The 19,057-nt window shown below is 34.9% G+C and overlaps 1 protein-coding gene across 4 annotated transcripts in view; it reads right to left on the bottom strand.

The window, feature by feature from the left end:
- The window catches only part of ANTXR2 (ANTXR cell adhesion molecule 2), a 160,382-nt gene that overhangs the window by 55,730 nt on the left and 85,595 nt on the right, over positions 1–19,057 (bottom strand). For 3 of the 4 annotated variants that reach the window (XR_014243739.1, XM_082389377.1, XM_082389376.1), the window contains exons 13-16: positions 12,812–12,856; positions 11,878–11,970; positions 5,695–5,862; positions 5,297–5,377 (exon numbers count right to left, since the gene is read on the bottom strand). Coding sequence is in view for 3 of the 4 variants with exons in the window: in XM_082389377.1 (XP_082245503.1) it covers positions 5,297–5,377; positions 5,695–5,862; positions 11,878–11,970; positions 12,812–12,856 (387 nt within the window). In the remaining variant the exon portion in view is untranslated. Of the gene's footprint in view, positions 1–2,463; positions 5,378–5,694; positions 5,863–11,877; positions 11,971–12,811; positions 12,857–19,057 lie in introns of those variants that run through there. The other variant, XM_082389375.1, reaches the window with a different exon arrangement.

Here is a 19,057-nt window from a genome sequence, read left to right as displayed (position 1 = left end):
ATGGAGTACCCCACTGAGGTCTGAACAGTGGCTTGAACTAAGTGACAAAAATTCTGGAAGCAGCAAAGCCATCAAGAATAGGTACTATGAAAAAAGATTAAGTCAGACTGTGTCAGGCACATATAGAATCATATATTTGACGGAAAAGCAAATCAATTAATTGCACTAACAATTGGTATTTACTAAGCTTAAAGTCCTGCATTTAAATAAAAACAAATTAAAAAATCATAAATCACATCTATAGGTGAAGAGTGAAAAAATTGGAATTTTAGTTAATAACACAATAAAAGTTTACTATCTTTTGTCTATATTTTTGAAATACAAAATCTTTGAAAACTGAAAGTTTTGTGTTAAGTTTGTCACCAAAACCTAACCTTAACTAACTTGAGAGTATTTATGGTCTATATTTATCCACTTGTAGCAATTAATATTTCTGTAGCAGAATGTCTCAATAATGAGCTGAGGAGATGATGCTTTACATGAAATATGATATATGGACTGTATCAGATTCCTAAAATCTGAAAAATTCAGAATTCTGAAACAATTTAACCCCAAGAATTAGAATAAAAGGCTTTAGGATTTTATTAGACAGAAGTGTGACCAAATTACTAAAAAACAAAGGAAATTTTGGTCAAAATAAAGGAAGCATTACTCTTCAATCATGGAAAAATGAATGATGACTTAACCTGCTGGGGCAACATGTAGAATATTCTAGCACTATAATTTAAGAAGAATGTTAGATTTACTTGGTATCTAACAAAGTGCTTGGTACATGTTAGACACTAGATAAATATTTGTTGAATGAATAAAAGAATGAGTACAATGCATCATTCAAAAGCACAAATATATCAATTTATCCAAACTGAAAGATTTCTTATCGTCTATTCCCAATATCGATATCAATATCGTTTATTCCTTTCCATTCTGGTTTTAATCCCCAACTTCCAGAGTATCTTTTCTTTTTCTTTTCTTTAAAAAGAACCTTTAATAAATGGTCCTGGGAGATAGCCTCATCCACCAGAGGGCAGACAGCAGAAGCAAGAAGAACTACAATCCTGCAGCCTGTGGAACAAAAACCACATTCACAGAAAGATAGACAAGATGAAAAGGCAGAGGGCTATGTACCAGATAAAGGAACAAGATAAAACCTCAGAAAAACAACTAAATGAAATGGAGATAGGCAATCTTCCAGAAAAAGAATTCAGAATAATGATAGTAAAGATGATCCAGGACCTCGGAAAAAGAATGGAGGCAAAGATCGAGAAGATGCAAGAAATGTTTAACAAAGATCTAGAAGAATTAAAGAACAAACAAACAGAGATGAACAATACAATAACTGAAATGAAAAATACATTAGAAGGAATCAATAGCAGAATAACTGAGGCAGAAGAATGGATAAGTGACCTGGAAGACAGAATAGTGGAATTCACTGCTGCAGAACAGAATAAAGAAAAAAAGAATGAAAAGAAATGAAGACAGCCTAAGAGACTTCTGGGACAACATTAAACGCAACGACATTCACATTACAGGGGTCCCAGAAGGAGAAGAGAGAGAGAAAGGACCCGATAAAATATTTGAAGAGATTATAGTCGAAAACTTCCCTAACATGGGAAAGGAAATAGCCACCCAAGTCCAGGAAGTGCAGAGAGGCCCAGGCAGGATAAACCCAAGGAGAAACATGCTGAGACACATTGTAATCAAATTGGCAAAAATTAAAGACAAAGAGAAATTATTGAAAGCAGCAAGGGAAAAACAACAAATAACATACAAAGGAACTCCCATAAAGTTAACAGCTGATTTCTCAGCAGAAACTCTACAAGCCAAAAGGGAGTGGCATGATATACTTAAAGTGATGAAAGGGAAGAACCTACAACCAAGATTACTCTACCCAGCAAGGATCTCATTCAGATTCGACAGAGAAATCAAAAGCTTTACAGACAAGCAAAAGCTAAGAGAATTCAGCACCACCAAACCAGCTCTACAACAAATGCTAAAGGAACTTCTCTAAATGGGAAACACAAGAGAAGAAAAGGACCTACAAAAACAAACTCAAAAAACTTAAGAAAATGGTAATAGGAACATACATATCAATAATTACCTTAAATGTGAATGAATTAAATGCTCCAACCAAAAGACACAGGCTCGCTGAATGGATACAAAAACAAGACCCATATATGTGCTGTCTACAAGAGACCCACTTCTGACCTAGGGACACATACAGACTGAAAGTGAGGGGATGGAAAAAGATACTCCATGCAAATGGAAATCAAAAGAAAGCTAGAGTAGCAATACTCATATCAGATAAAATAGACTTTAAAATAAAGAATGTTACAAGAGACAAGGAAGGACACTACGTAATGATAAAGGGATCAATCCAAGAAGAAGATATAACAATTATAAATCTATATGCACCCAACATAGGAGCACCTCAATACATAAGACAACTGCTAACAACTCTAAAAAAGGAAATCGACAGTAACACAATAATAGTGGGGGACTTTAACACCTCACTTACACCAATGGACAGATCATCCAAACAGAAAATTAATAAGGAAACACAAGCTTTAAATGACACAATAGACCAGATCGATTTAATTGATATTTATAGGACATTCCATCCAAAAACAGCAGATTACACTTTCTTCTCAAGTGTGCATGGAACATTCTACAGGATAGATCACATCTTGGGTCACAAATCAAGCCTCAGTAAATTCAAGAAAATTGAAATCATATCAAGCATCTTTTCCGACCACAACACTATGAGATTAGAAATCAATTACAGGGAAACAAAATGTAAAAAACACAAACACATGGAAAAATAAATAAATAAATAAATAAAATAAATGGTCCTGGGACAGCTTACTATTAACACACACAAGAAAATAATAAAATTAGTACCTTGCTTTACCTTATTTACAAAGATAAATTCCAGATGGACTAAAGGTAAAATTTTTTAAAACTTTCTGAAGACAATACAAAAGAACATCTTTATGACATCAGAGTAGGGAAAGATTAATTAAACAGGACACAAAGTGTAAATCACAACAACAAGATTGATCAAATGGACACCAAAAGACACTTATCACAGAGTATTGTCAAAAATTTCTCTTCCCCTGGACTTTGAAGGTCATGTTTGCCCCAGACTATCTTGTAATCCACAAACCAGTGTTCTTGGCTGCCTCAGAGATTTTGTTCATGATGCTTCATCTGTGGAAATACCCATTCCACCTAACTTCACCTGATGAAACCCTACTCATTTTCAAAGATAGAAGGCCTGTATTTTTGAAGAAGCATTCCCAAATTCCTCCAGGAAGAGTTAATCTCTCTTCCTCTATACACTCAAGAGTACCTGACACCTGCCTATAAATGGCCCAGATCACATTCTGGAATAAATTTTATTTTTGTATGTATCTTGTTTCCCAAACAAATTTTAGGTTTCTTAAGGGCAAAGGTTATAGTTTGTACCCACTCCCCAGTATCACCTAATGCCATTACTTGTGCATATTTATAATGCAAAAATGATTGAATTAAGTCAAAATTAGTACGAGTGAAAAAAGGCCAAAAACTAAATTTTAATCATGAGAGTTAAAAGAATACAGAAAGTACTGACAAGAGTCCTGGAACCACTCTCTGTTTTTGCTAATACATCTTTAGTGCTAGTACTATACCCAACACTCAAAAGGATGAAACTTATTGAACAAATGAGCTAATGTCTAACTTGGGGGACAGAAAACTAAGATAACACATGAAAACAATTTAAAAACCTGTAAAGTAAAAGTCTAGAATATTGAAGAATAGTGTTGTTATATGTTGTTCCAGAAGCAGAACTCCAGATCATGCATTAATTTAAACAGAGGCACAAATTTCATTAAATATAGGAACTTTCTATTAACCACAGTGGTTTGGTAATGAAAGAGGCTGCTTCATAAACCACCTGGTTCTCTCTACTTATGGTCCAAGCAAAGGGTAAATGATCTGTTGGGAATATTCCAGGAATATTTTCTTAAATGGCTGAACTCAGATGTTTATAAAACTACCTCCATCTCATAGAAGTAAGATCTAAAAATTTAGATGTTTTGGTATTTTAAACACCTAGTTGGAATCATATAACACTAAATATAGCTTGGCACTGAAAAATAAATATTAATCTCATCAATTTTTTCATCCTTTAAAAAAAAAGCCCATCAGACCTGAATAACCTAATGTCCTCTGAAGCTGAAATGAATGAAGTTCATGCACTTGTTAAAACAGAATGATGATCACATTGACACACAATGAAAAGATTCTGTTATTATTACTAACAGTATTGTGTCTCTGAACCAAACCTGCTCATTGTTACATATGAAAAGGTCTTGAACTATTTTTCTTATATCGATACAACAGGAAATAGTGCTTATATAGTAAAGAAATTATAAAGCTGGAGTAATTCTAGCCAAATTTCCAAAAATAAAAAAGCCTCAAAAGGCTTCCTTGGGACTTCCCTGGTGGCGCAGTGGTTAAGACTCTGTGCTCTCAATGCAGGGGGCCCAGGTTCAATCCTGGCCAGGGAACTAGATCCCACACGCATGCCGCAAATAAGAGTTCGCATACCACAACTGAGGAGCCCATGTGCCTCAACTAAGGAGCCTGTGGGCCGCACCTAAGACCTGGCGCAACTAACTAAGTAAATAAATATTTTTTTTAAAAAAGGCTTCCTTGATAGGGAAAATGCATACACATATATGTGTGTATGTATTTATGTATGTATTTTTATACATAAGTGTGTGTGTGTATCTCACGATTGCAGATGTCCATAACGCTTTATAACTTGCAAAGCACTTTCATATTTTCAAGAAATTAGATTAAATCAACTTTGAAGGCAGGAAAATTCTTATTTATACCTAAAGCAACAGAGGATCTGAGGCATGTACCCCAGGCCTCAATGCTAGTAAATGTTAGGAAGACTTACTAATCCCCACTCTGTCCTCCCCGCTGGGTAAAACCTCAGAACAGAACGTGATGTCGTCCAAGTCAAAGGCTGAAGCATTGAGTGTGCTTATTAAAGTATGTGTACAGTGGACCTTAATTTTTATGTTACTTGAAAAGGGCCTCGTGTTAAACTGTGGCTTGAAGACATATCCTAACAATAGATAATCATTTATTAAGCACCCTACGTAATAGGAATTTGCATGAGACAATAATAATTCCTTCTTCAGCTGTAATGAGGACTTTAGGTTCTTTTTGATTATTATTTCCCTCCCTTCCTTATACACACCTGAGCGGTCACTATTTTCCTAACACATCCCCACATACAAACCTCATCTCCTTCCTGAGGTCGCATCAAGGACACCCGGTCATACTGCCTCCGCAACAAAGCCCAGAGTGCATCCAGCCGACCCTAAAGGGAAACATGATCTGTAAATCCCTGCGGAAGGTACTCGGCCTCTGCTTGTTAAATAAAGGAGCTAAAATGAAGAAGGTAAAGCCTTATTTTCTCCTCTCATTTCTTTCATAAATTTAATGAATAAATAAATAACAAAAATGGAGTTTCTTGTTACTGAGAAATATTCAGTTGTTATAAGGTAAACTGAATGTCTGTTATTTGATATACCTTGGTTCTCCTGCGGATGGTTGGGGGCGGCGGGCAGGGAGACTAAAAGGATTACACTTTCTCTAGGAAGTTGCCATTAAATCCCACAAAGTTTGAACAGTCACCTTAATTGGCGTGTACCACTTTGTCTGAGGAGGCTGGAGTGTGGGTTTGGGTCGAGGTGGTCTGGGCCTAAGGGGCTCCTCTGGTTCTTCAGGAATGGTCACCACAGCATTTTTGGCTTTCTCTAGCCTTGCACCTTCCTCCGTAGATCCTTTATCACCCCAACGAACCTTTAAAACAAGGGGAAATACTGATATCAGACATATAGTGGCCTAGAGGAACAGGCTCTCGTTTAGTTGGTTCTTTGATTCACCACTTCAGAGTCCAAAGATGAGTAGGTATCCTAGCTCCAAATTCCTACTCTTCTGAGATTTAATAGGTTTCTCACCACTCATGTATTTAATATTAAGATCCTAGAAATAAAGATCCTTTATAAAAATCTGGCATCTATTAAATCTGATGCAGCCATTTCTCCATTGTTTCAAATAAGGAGTTAATTTGTGTTTTACGTACGAAATGCATGACAGTGTGTAACTCTATTCTCTAATTAGGTATGTTCTCCTTCTAGCTAAACACATACCCATATATACTGATGACACTGGGTGAAATAGATGGTAATGATGATGATAATTAGCATTTATTGAATGATATTATGTGCCAAGCTGCATTTAATCCATACAAAAATGCAATGAGATAGATACTATGTTTTTGCTTCCAGATGAGGAAACTGAGACACAGAGAGGTTAAGTGATGAGCCCAAAGCCACACAGCTAGTAAACAGCAGGACAGGGATTTGAACATATGTAGTCTGAAGGGGGCAGTAAGTTTCAAATAGGTTTGAATTTTACAAATATATTTTATACAAAGGAGTTAATTTTTCCTTCCAAACTTTCCATCAAGTTTGACTAAGGCAAAAAGTATGATTTAAAATTTAGCCTTTGGAAGTAAAATAATTATATATTTTTTCTCAACTTTGTAAAGCTCAACTTTGTAAAGTAGCTCTCAGTCTTTACTTCCTCTGCTCATATGAGTATGGTTATTTGACATATCAATTTTTCATTGAGGAAGACAAATCTGAAAAGACTCTGCTTTGAAGAGAAAAATTCAGGGACACCAGGGAATTCCACAAATTTGGGAGGATTCCTTTCTCTGAAAAACCTAGACATTGAAAACAAGAAGGTCAAATGATGTTTTCTTTATTTTTCAATGAAAATTGGCTAAATTTTAGCCAAATTTTTTCATGTGTGGGCATGTGAAGAAGTGGTGGCCCCTGGAGAAAGGCTTTGTCCAACCAGGAACAGTAGAGAAGTCTAAAAACCAAGGACATTACCAAAGAAGACAAAGATAAGTGAAGCTCTAAAAAGAAACAGGAAGGCCTGTCCAGGGCACACAGTGGCTCACCAGAGTTGAATAATTTCTACAAAAAAAAAAAATGATTAAATGCTTTTTAAAAGCATTTTAATGACCTGAATTAGTGGGTAGGAATACAGATGATTACTGTTCATAGAAAGATCTATTCATAGCTTTTTGATAAGGCTTACTTAGATGTTTTTACCTTTTTTTACTACAATTTTAGAGTAGGTTTTCAATTTCAAGTGGACTCTGTTGGGTCATTAAAATGTATCTGTATCTTTCAGTGTTATCAGTGGTACTAGAATGTTTTTTATGAGGTCGTTAAACTTGTTTTAAACACCATTAAACATTTAGAACGAGATAGTTGGCTTTCCTTCCAGAGAAATGACCTTCTCTTTCAAATCACAGTGTCTTCACCTAGATAAACTAAAACTTTAAAAATCTTTAGATATATCTAAATTGAACTAAAAAACTTTAAAACCAGGACACATCTCCTGCAGTTGTAAAGTCTCAATTTTAAGGGAAAAAACAAAAAACAAATGAAGATACATAGTCAAATAAATATATGAGTATCATAACAGAGAGAAGTAATTCAGAGTAGAAATATAAGTAGGTAAAATTTAGATCCATTCAGAAATGATAGATTTTTAACTTAGATTTTAACTAGCCCAGGCTTCACAGTTGATATCCTAGAGGTAATGGTACTCATATTCTTCCTCCAAGTATCGTTGTACCATTCTCAGATAAAGAACACGAAGACAGTTGAATTAGAGTTCTGACCCAACATCGCATTTCTAAACGTGCGATACATAGTTGCTAAGGTCTAAAGGAAATGCATTAAATAAATCCATTAGTGTTAGTTCATGAAGTAGCTGTTTTAACATTATTATCACCATCACCACAGACAATACAACAATCAATTCTCACTCAAACTAGGAAACACCTTATATAGAGTTTTCCTAAAACGCTTAAAAGCAATTAAATATATATACACACTTATATGTATAAATTTTAATATTTTAGTTTGACCACATTGAGATAGTCAAAAAGGATAAAAGAATAACAAGAATAGATTGCTAAAGGCAGTTTTAACAGAATTAATATATCTGACTTTTTACTATTTAAAAAAAAGTGCAAGCTTGATAGCTAAATTCTTCCAATTCTGCTTGGCTTTCATGATAAACAATGAAATTCCATAATTTCCACAGCATATTTGGAGGTTGTATCATAAAGGAGCAATTTCAGAACTGAGAAAAGAAACAAAAACAGTTTCACGCGGAACTGGCAGAAACACACATTTGAAGCCATTAGGTATTGTGGATCAGTTGTGCTAAGAGCTGTTATTAACATCAGCTCAGTTCCAGCTTTCTGCAAACTGCGATTATGATAGTGTTTAAATATCTAGGAGGAAGAAAAAATTTCTAGGTAAAATCCCTATACTGGCTTAAAATAACATTGAGTTATGAAGATTTATTCTTTAGTTCAGATGTGCTCATAATTTCTATAATTCCTTTCACTTTCCACAGTTTAAACTGGGGAATTTTTTTTAAGGAAAATACTTTTCAGGTTTGAATAGGCACGGCTTTTTTTTTTTTTTTTTAATAGGATTTTTTTTTTTTTTAAGGAATTCCTTTATTTTTATTTTTTATTTATTTATTTTTGGCTGTGTTGGGTCTTCGTTTCTGTGCAAGGGCTTTCTCTAGTTGCGGCAAGTGGGGGCCCCTCTTCATCGCGGTGCGCGGGCCTCTCACTATCGCGGCCTCTCTTGTTGCGGAGCACAAGCTCCAGACGCGCAGGCTCAGTAGTTGTGGCTCACGGACCTAGTTGCTCCGCGGCATGTGGGATCTTCCCAGGCCAGGGCTCGAACCCATGTCCCCTGCACTGGCAGGCAGATTCTCAACCACTGCGCCACCAGGGAAGCCCAGGCACGGTTTTAAAGCAAGTTATGTTTTCTATTTTTCCTCTCCAAGTTTAAATTAGTTGATGTTTGAAAAAGTCTAAAGGCACTTAATTCCTAGTTTATTTTTTCTTTGTTTTTTTTGGCCTCACTGTGTGGCATATGGGATCCTAGTTCCCTGACCAGGGATTGAACCTGTGCCCCTTATAGTGGAAGCATGAAATCTTAACCACTGTACCGCCAGGGAAGTCCCTCAGTTTATTTTTTATTGTGTATTTTTACGTATCGTGTTTCCCCTTTGTGAAGCCCACATTTACTTTCTCATTTTTTTCTTCATTCTCATTCCCATTTCCATTTCATTGATGGAGTACTACATAAAATGTAGCCAAAATTATCCATGGCTAAAATGGACTCTGATTTATTAAAAGTGGGTGAGTCCTTCTCATAAATTTTCTTCAGCTAAAAAGCTAGGGCAATATAATTTCACATTAATTAAGCGTCAATAACTAAAACACAAATAAATAAATTTCAATTAAATTTGAATTAAATTAAATTTTATATTTTAAGTAAAAGAGTCAATAACTCTTAAAATGTGAAATGTGAGTTACTCAAGAATGTTCATGGGCCCTTGGCTTTCTTGACCATATTCCAATAATATGCCTTTTAATTCAGAACCCATTCAGTAGCTCATGCATAAACTTTTCTTTTCTGTAGAAAGAGATCTTAATCTTTGGAACATGGAATATTGGAGTAACAAAAATCTGCCATAATTCCTCGTGTTTTTAGCAAGAACTAATATATCTGAATCTCATTGTCATGTGGTATTTTATATGTGTGGATTTCAAAATGGAATTAAGTTTATTATTCTGAATATAAATTAGTACATGTTCACTGTCAAATAAGTTGGGAACAAACAGGGAAATATATAACACAAATTGAAAATCACTCCATTCAGAGAATGCTACTAACATGTTGTGCTATTTCCTGTCAAACCCTTTTCCCCTTGCATACATCTTTTTATACACACATTTTGGAACGAGACTAAATAAACTAAAAATAAGCTATGACAGATTATATCTGGATATTCACATGTAACGATTTTATTTACAATTGTATTTTTATATACGTAGGGACATCCAATCCACACTCTCCCTAACCTCTCCAATCCTAGAATGACACAACAAAGGCAAATGAAAGGAAAATGACCTTCCTTCCATGTCAAGCAACAAGAGCTAGCCTCGCCATGTTCTCTTGTACTGCTTGATATTCCCAATTACCCACCTGCAAACACAGAAGCAATATTTTCTCCAAAAGACAAATGTAGTAAGTTCTAGCACCTGCCTTTTCCATGGCTTATTGGCAATGAGGTACCTGTCTCAGAAGATATTTCAGCAATAAAGTGGCAAGCTCTTAGGAAAATGTGCATTATTTTAAGATCTAATGTGGTCAAGAAAATGAGAATCACTATCAGATGACTTAACCACTTTAGTAATGACAGTCATTTAAGTAAGTCTGGGCTTCTTTTGAAGAGTACTGAAATTTATGCTGAAAATGGGAAATTCTCCTCGGGAATCTGAATTTTATTGAAATATATAAAAAGAGAAAATTGTGGGACTTCCCTGGTGGTCCAGTGGTTAAGACTCCACGCTTCCACTGCAGGGGACACGGGTTTGATCCCTGGCCGGGGAACTAAGATCCTGCATGCCACATGGCACAATAAAAAAATTAAAAAAAAAAAAAAAGAAAGAAAAGAAAATTGCAACAGTTGTGAGGTTGTTAATTAGCTTATTGATTTTTTTAAATTAATTAATTAATTTATTTATTTTTGGGTGTGTTGGGTCTTCGTTTCTGTGCGAGGGCCTTCTCTAGTTGCGGCAAGCGGGGGCCCCTCTTCATCACGGTGCGCGGGCCTCTCACTGTCGTGGCCTCTTGTTGCGGAGCACAGGCTCCAGACGTGCAGGCTCAGTAGCTGTGGCTCACAGGCCCATTTGCTCCGCGGCATGTGGGATCTTCCCAGACCAGGGCTCGAACCCATGTGCCCTGCATTGGCAGGCAGATTCTCAACCACTGTGCCACCAGGGAAGCCCAGCTTATTGATTTTTGCTGGCAGTAATGGGACAAAGCAGATATGACAGTAGGAGATGTGCAAAGATTGCAAAACACATAAAAACTCTTTCTTATCAAGAAATAAAATTAAAGAATAACTAATAAGAAAGAAATGCCAGGGTCTGTGTTTAATAATAAAGTCACCATATCATGAGAAAATTCCTCCAATTTCTCCTCTGGGAGGGATGTTGGCCTATCTATGCTGTTGTTAAGGGCTCAGTGCTGACAGTGCTTGCTTATTATTAATTAATCCATCACTTTGAAAAATATTTCTGTGGTGGTAAGAAGACCTCATTTCATCTTCAAGATATAATATTTAAGTTCAATTATAGTCCACATGTTTTGCCAGTCTAAAAATTTAAGTCTATAAATGATATTTAATATTAATTTTGATTATTCATAAGTGGTAACCAAAACCTGTAAAAAAAAAAAAAAAGCCTTAAATGTATTTCCTCTACATTTGTGATAGGGTCTTATCCATGATATTGAATATTTTAATATTTTTCTCCTCAAATAGTACGTAACTATTGGATCTTTTCAAAGACAAGCATTGTTGCAACTTTAAGTAGCTGGCTTCTTCAAAGTTGATGTTCTCCGTAGTAATTTTTTCCAAAATACTAAAAAAAAAACCCTAATTTTGCTTTGCCCTTTAGAATTCAGACATCTTATCAATGTAGTTCTTTGACTAATGAAGTCAGTTCTTCTTGAATAGTTCTGAAATGGCTAGGATTATTCCATAGAAAAAAATTGTCCAAAAAAGACCTAGTGTTAAGTAAAAATGGATGATATTAGGATACTGAGTTGTGAAAAGTACAGTTTCCATGGCTTGAGAGTTCTAAAAATACATATTCTAGATTAGCAGCTTCTAATTTTTTTTTAAGATACCAACCTCCATTCTTTTAATTCCTCCAACCCCTCGACCACCATAATAAGAAGCATCCACGGTTGGCCATTTCTTGGTAGGCAGAGGTTCTTCTTCCTCCTATGTGGATACAAGTTTTTAAAACTGAGTTTAATTGATTTCTTAAAATATTGCTTAGTCAGAACCAACTCACATTTAAATATTTTTCCGAATAATGACACTGATATGGAAGAAATATAGCAAAAATTACATATAGCACATGTGGATGTACTTATGCTTATGTGCATAAATTTCATGTGAGGGTCTACAGAATATGAGGACTCCTTCCATTCCACAATTTGAGGAATCTACCTTATTTCACTAGGCTACCAGAAGTTGCTCCTTAACTATGAGCATCATTTGGTTTTTCCAGATTTATTCATCACTTCATAGTTAAGAAGATAAAACATTAAAATTAGGACTGCATTTCAATGATCATTTAAAGCCTCCATGTATGTGTAAATTTAAACTCTGTGAAATTTGTACTGAAAAGATAGGTAGTTGAGAAGCTTTGAAAATGCACAACACCATATTTTCTGTTGTTAACACAATTTTGGCTAACAGAGTAATGTAAAAGTAATAATCATTTTGAAGAAAGTAATAATATCCTTAAACTGCCAGCTTGGATCTTCCAACTTTTTGTAAATAAGACAAGCGACAGCAGAACTATTGATATATTGCTATAAAAAGTAAATTAAATCTCTATGTACTATTGATCCTGATGGCTAGTCTATGTTTATCAACGTGTGAAGGTCCCGTTCCTCTAGCACATGAAAGAAATCATGAGAAGACAAAATATAACTGATTTTCATAATTTCAAAAGTCAATACATAGGTATCACAGTTATCTAATAACAATGTAATTGATCAAATTAGGGATAATATCTAAATACACCCACATCACTTATTAGGCACTCATTTACCTCTTTTGGTGCAGAGGGTGGTGGTGGAGGAGGATCCTTGATAACCTGTACCAAAAAAAAAAAAACAAAACCAAAAAAACAATCAAATGCAGAAACTTCAGTGTCACAGGGAGGAGACAGAAAGGATGTATAAAAATAATTAGATTAGTAAAATACTGTTGTGGCACCAAAGATGTCTCAGATGAACCTAGCCTCCCAAAACATATGCCCCCATTTTGAACCTGGGCTTGTTTGTAACTAGCTTTGGACTAACTAGCAACTACTAGGTTTTTTTTGACTAACTAGCTAGCTAACTAGCACATTCATTCATTTTATCTTTATGATATAGATATAGCTTCAGTTTTCAGGTAAATAACAAGAGCAAAAATTGTCAAATACCTTTCACTAAGTGGCTCTTCTAATGCAAACATTTTTCACTGGGTTACAGTATGTCCCCTCAAATGGAGTAGGAATTTACTAAGTCTTCCTGCTTTGATTCACTGACTTTTTCACAAATTGACAATACAAAGTTAGCTTGCTTTGGATGCGATAATAGAGAAATTAACATACTCTCTTTCCCCACCTTTTAACCTAGAAACAAATCAACCTCTTAGCCAAGAGTCCTTTCCTGTGAATCATTACTCAATATATTATTTCATGAAATTTGATGTGGTTAATTCTTTATGTGAGAGGAATACAGACTGAGATCAAATTTAAATGACCTTTACTGGTATTGGGGTATCTGGACTTTCATACCATCATGATAGAAAATTACTGACCAAGTGCCAGTAGTGTCTGATAATTCAAGTACACATCCAAGTCTCTATACTAAGAAGAAAAACTGTTTGAAAATATAACTGCTTCACTTCATCTAAGGTCAAATGTTTCAATTATGTTATTAAATTTTTAAAATTTTAAAACAATAGTAGCTCTGAAAATGAATATCATCAAAGAATTATTACTACTGTTCAGGTATATTCCTATTATCATGAATATGTTTTTTAAAGACTGCATATATTTTAAAGATATATACTGAAACATTTCTAGATTAAATGATATAATTCTGATATTTCATCAAAATAATTTGGGGTGGGGAAGTAAAGAGGTTATATATGAAATAAATTCAGCTATAAATTGAGAATCATTGAAACTAAGTAGACATGGGAGATTCATTATTTCACTTTGTCTCTTTGTATATGTTTGAAATTTTCCATAATGAAAGTTTTTTTTGTTGTTACTGATAATGTTTAGAGAATTGACTCATAATTTTCTTCATATACATTACTTTCATCATCAAATTTTAGTTTAGATCTAAATCTCAGGAAAAAAATGCAAACAGTAACTACAATTACATAGATATAACTGGACAGTAATTTAATCTGAATGAATCTTGAACTAACTCATTGTAGCATTCAAACTTTTGAATGCTACAAGAAATGCTGTTACTTCTATTTAACCCTTCTGTTTAATTCAATTTTGTCTTATCAATAAACATAAAATCCCAGTTCTTTTTACTGATATTGAAGGATAGAAATCTGTGAAGTTTTACATTTAGCCCAGAAACAAATGTCAGGAGAGGATAAAGATTTAAAATAATACTATGGTAAAATAAAATAAAGGTTATCAAGCTACAGGTGCATTTCCTTTATAAAAGGAAGCACTCATATTATCAACCTGCACGTCCAAAATCAATCAATGAAAATCAGATCTATCAATATTTCACAGTCAACAAGGTCAAAACCAACCTAATAAGCTTCATTTAAGAGCCAACTCTTCTTCCTATCTTCCTTGTTTCTTTCAAGTAAATCACTCTTTCCTTAAAGTTGCAGCCTTAAAATTTTCTCATAATCTATAATTTATTCTCACTTCTAAATGACTTCACCAAATCATTTACCATGTTCAAAAGATTCTTTGAAATATTCTTCTCTCTCTCTCCCTCCCGTTCCCTCTTCTATCTTTTCCTCTTTTCTTCCCCCCCACCATGAATTCCCCCAATCCTCTCAAAGCAGATCAGATTACCTTAATATGTACAGATGCCTATTTGTTCTCCCCTAGCATTGGTCACAATTGATAATTTTATCTAATTCCAAAACACTGTAACTTCTAAGAGGATGGATTTTATGTCTGCTTTGTTCCTCACTGTATTCCCAGTACTTAGTAGAGTGTCTAGCACAAAGGAAGGAAAGAAGGGAAGTTAGGAAGAGAGAAAAAGGAAGAAAGTGGGAAAGAGAAAAAAAAGATAGAGGAAGGGATAAAGGGAGAGGAGGAGGAAGGAAGGAAGATCACGGGAAGAAGGAAGGATTCTTTGCATTCCATTCCTACTATCACTACCTAAAATCATGAACTCAAGATCTCTGGACCTTAAAAATATCTAGTACAATATTTTTCAACTTCTCCAATACACATCCAACCAAAATTTCATTATTCTGAAAAATTCCCAGCTAGCTGTTGTCCAACTATGTTTGAATTCCTGCAATAAAGAGTAATTCACAACTTCACAAAGCAATTTATTCCTTTGGCAAGGAACTCACATCATTTGAAAAATTTTCCCCCAAAAGAAACCAAAGCCTCCTTCTCCGTAGTTTCCACCCTTTAGTCCTGATCCTAGAGTGTGGAAACACATGCATACACACAACTATTTTTAATTCCAGAAAAGAGCAGTTCCTATTTTTGAATACTTGGATAATAACCATATATCTATTGAACTTACATATCTGGAAGCTAAACATCACAACCATTTTTTGCATAACGGTCTGAGTTATTGGGTCATCTTGGTCAGTTTCTTCAGTATGTATTCATTTGAACAATATCTCAAAGTGTGGTTTCCAGAACTGATAAATAGCATTTTAAGTGTGGCTGATCCATTATAATTAAATGTGTGGTGCTCAGGCAAAACAGATGCACCCCAGCAATCCTCACTTTGATTCTATGCATTTTAACTAATAACATATTGATAACATTGATTGATAGTCTATAATTACCATAGCTTTATTTTGGCATCCATGTCTACATGTTTTTTTGGTTTTTTGTTTTTTTTTGTCTACATGTTTTATTTGTAGCTAAATTAGACCTCTAGCTCGTTCCTCTATCTCTAACTCATCCTTCATTCTAACCTATGTAGCCAGGTCACTATTCTTCTAACAGAAGTTCAACTGATCGTTTCTCTAGTCAAAATGGATCAAAGGTTCCAGTGGCCACAACTGAACTCGAGGAATTACCGAATTTTGGGAAGAAGCTTACCACTCAGTTTTGCAAACTACCATAAAGTGCTCTCCAGAGTTCTCTCACTAGAAAAAGCCCAAGGTACATCCTTCATTCCACTAAGTCTGAGTATAATGTACCCGAACTCATTTTCATTTCCTTGTGAGGATTTCAAATTTACTCTGCTTATTACGTGTACATCTTGTACTGATATATAAACTTCTGAGGACTTAAACAGTATCCCCAACCCTGTTCTATGTTATATCTCCTAAGAATTACTGAACATCCCCCTCCATAACACTGCCTTTTTCATGTCATATTTATCATGCTGATTATCCTGCATAGCATCAAGTTTTAGCATTAATATGGGTAAACTGAGTCTCAATTTAAAATCCTCATATGACCACTGGTGACAAACTCGCAGCACGATAATGAGAGGCATCTTTGCCTTCTTTATCAGAGACTCTTTATCTGTTATCATAAGCCACAACCTGGAAAATGCAAACTCCTTTTTCAGTACATCTACATGAGCCACCTCTTGAACTGTCATTGTTCAAATGCCTCAGCACGGTATAGTTCGACCCTAACACCCTATGTATAAACATCCCTGCACGTGTACATCTAACTCCAGGCTGACTGAAGATCCCTTTGCTACCCCCCAAAACATGACCATTTCCATATTAATTCCCATCCAGTCATTACAGAGTAGTCTACCAACTTTTTATTGCTTTACCTAGAAGCTTTAAAACTTCTAACAATATATGTGCTGCACAGTTGAACAATTCATGCTTCATCAGTTTGGGTTTATATATTTATTTTGGAATTTTTCAATTACCCCTCAAAACTGTAGATTTCTTAGGGGCAATATCATTTCTCCCTCTTTGAAAATATCACAGCACTTAATAAAGTGCTCTGCAAACAACAGATACTAAAAATATGATTGAAAGTGAGCTGAAGAAACTAGCTGAGAATGTTTGCAAAGGCTCATAGCCAACCTCTAAATTTATAAGAAAAATACGGAGGGGGAAAAAAAAAGATATAAATGATAACCAATAGAGAAAGATTTCCATGAAACTAAAATATTGCTAGTTCCAAAGAAAATGAAGTATCAAATTTCTCTTTCAACCAGTAAAGTCAGAGAGCTAATGAACTCAAAGACAGACGGGAAAATATAAGACCATGCTAAGTTTCTTCATTTGGGAAATAAATTTGATTCACTGTAGGTCCTTTCCAAAATGAAAATTCTAAGAGAATGATAAAACAAAATACATATCACAATATTTCCACCAAGTCTTTTTCTTCCATGCCTTTACATAATTAAGTAGGCCATATGTCTACATACATTTGTCTTCACCTTATTCCAGAAAAGAACTTTAGGGTTTGTTTTTCCAATAATGTGTAATTAATCTTATGTATGACTAAATGCATTGCTTATTATAAATTTAAATCAATTTTGAAATCCTGGCAAGTATATTTTCTACATTGTTAACAATGAAAACAAAACCCTTAATACTCTACATAAATCAAATTTTGACCTAGTAGATTAAGAGATACCACCACCACCACAACAAATAACAGCACTTTCAGAAACTGAAGCAGAGCAAAGGCTCATCTGTGTGCTATTAATACTATTAACAATAATGACATTTATTGGTGCTGCCATATGCCACGCACTCTTATATTTTTCTCATTTTCATAGTAATCCTATGCAGTTACTATGCTTATTTTAAATACAAGGAGAGGGAGGCCTGAATTCAGTAACTTGTCCAAGGATACACAAAGAGAAAACATTAGAATTAGTATTTAAACTGGTCCATCTTCCTTGAAACTCTGGGTTCAACTTCCTCTGCCACATGACATCCTTTTAAAATAAGGATTGGATTGCAAAGGGAAAGGGTGCAGGAGAAAAGGCTTAAGATGTGTTGAGAGTTTATTACTTGCTGGGATGCATGCATGGATGGATGGTTAGATAGATGGATGGATGGATAGATAGATAGATGGATAGATGGATATAGACAGATATAGATCAATATTTATGGTAACTGTGTGAGATAGATGTTATCTTCCCCATTTTATAAGGATATAACATATTCATTCATATGCCCACCATCATTGCCCTAGAAATGTTGGAAGAGGAAATAAGTTTTTTGTGTGTGTGTGATGTTTCAAAATGCTCCCTCTCTCCAGTCTACCACACAGCTTCATAAGTAACAAAGGAGAGTGAAAATAATCTGAAGCCATTCAGCCCCAAAGCCAAAAATGGCAAAAGTCTGTGTCCACTGATATTTCTACATTTCAGTAAAATTAGTGCAGGAGAAAAGGAAACCTGACTGTTGGTCCAAATACATTAAAAATAACAGTCATGAGAATCCCATTCTTGTATTAAATAGTGCAAGAATACATTCATCTTTGAAAAGGATGTATTCATAAGCACCATATTTTATGAGAATTTGCAGATTTTAAAAGGCATAATATTGCCTAGTTGCCAGGATTTTTTCCACTTAGCATCCTTCAGCTCGGTATTGAAGATTTTGGAAAACACTTTCACCACTTTGTGAACCATATGCAGACTTTGATTCTTCTCCAAGTTTTTTTTTTTCATTTGTTATTATCATCATCAGGGAGGATTACATCTCATCTACTTAGCTGTTAGAATGAAGATTTCAGTTTGGAGGAGAGCCGATTTCTTAAAGAAAAAAAAAGTTAGCTGCTTCAGGCAACAGTCCTTTTGATCTGCTCATTAACACTTTTCAAATGTTCGAGTGATGTGGGCATTCTTTGAGCTAGAAAATGTCAGTACAGGAGCCTGCAGCCAGCTTGATGCAATCATATGTTCCAATATTCAGAAAAGAGTGAAAAGAACTGTCAACAGTGAACTGCCTTGGATTAAAAAAAAAAAAAGATACTGTATAACGACTGTAGATCAAGTAGTATTTCAGAACCGATTCTTGCCAGTGACAGAAACAAATGCCCAATTTATCAGCAATGTCATCTAAGTGCCTAAGAGCCCACAGACTTAGACAAATCATTCTTAGTGTTTACAAAAACTTGTTTAAAATACATGTG

The sequence above is a fragment of the Balaenoptera borealis genome (genome assembly GCF_965194805.1).
Source record: "Balaenoptera borealis genome assembly, chromosome: 4".
NCBI classification, from domain to species: Eukaryota; Metazoa; Chordata; class Mammalia; order Artiodactyla; family Balaenopteridae; genus Balaenoptera; species Balaenoptera borealis.
Note: the sequence above shows the minus strand (reverse complement) of the source record. Positions and strands in the feature narration are given on the sequence as shown.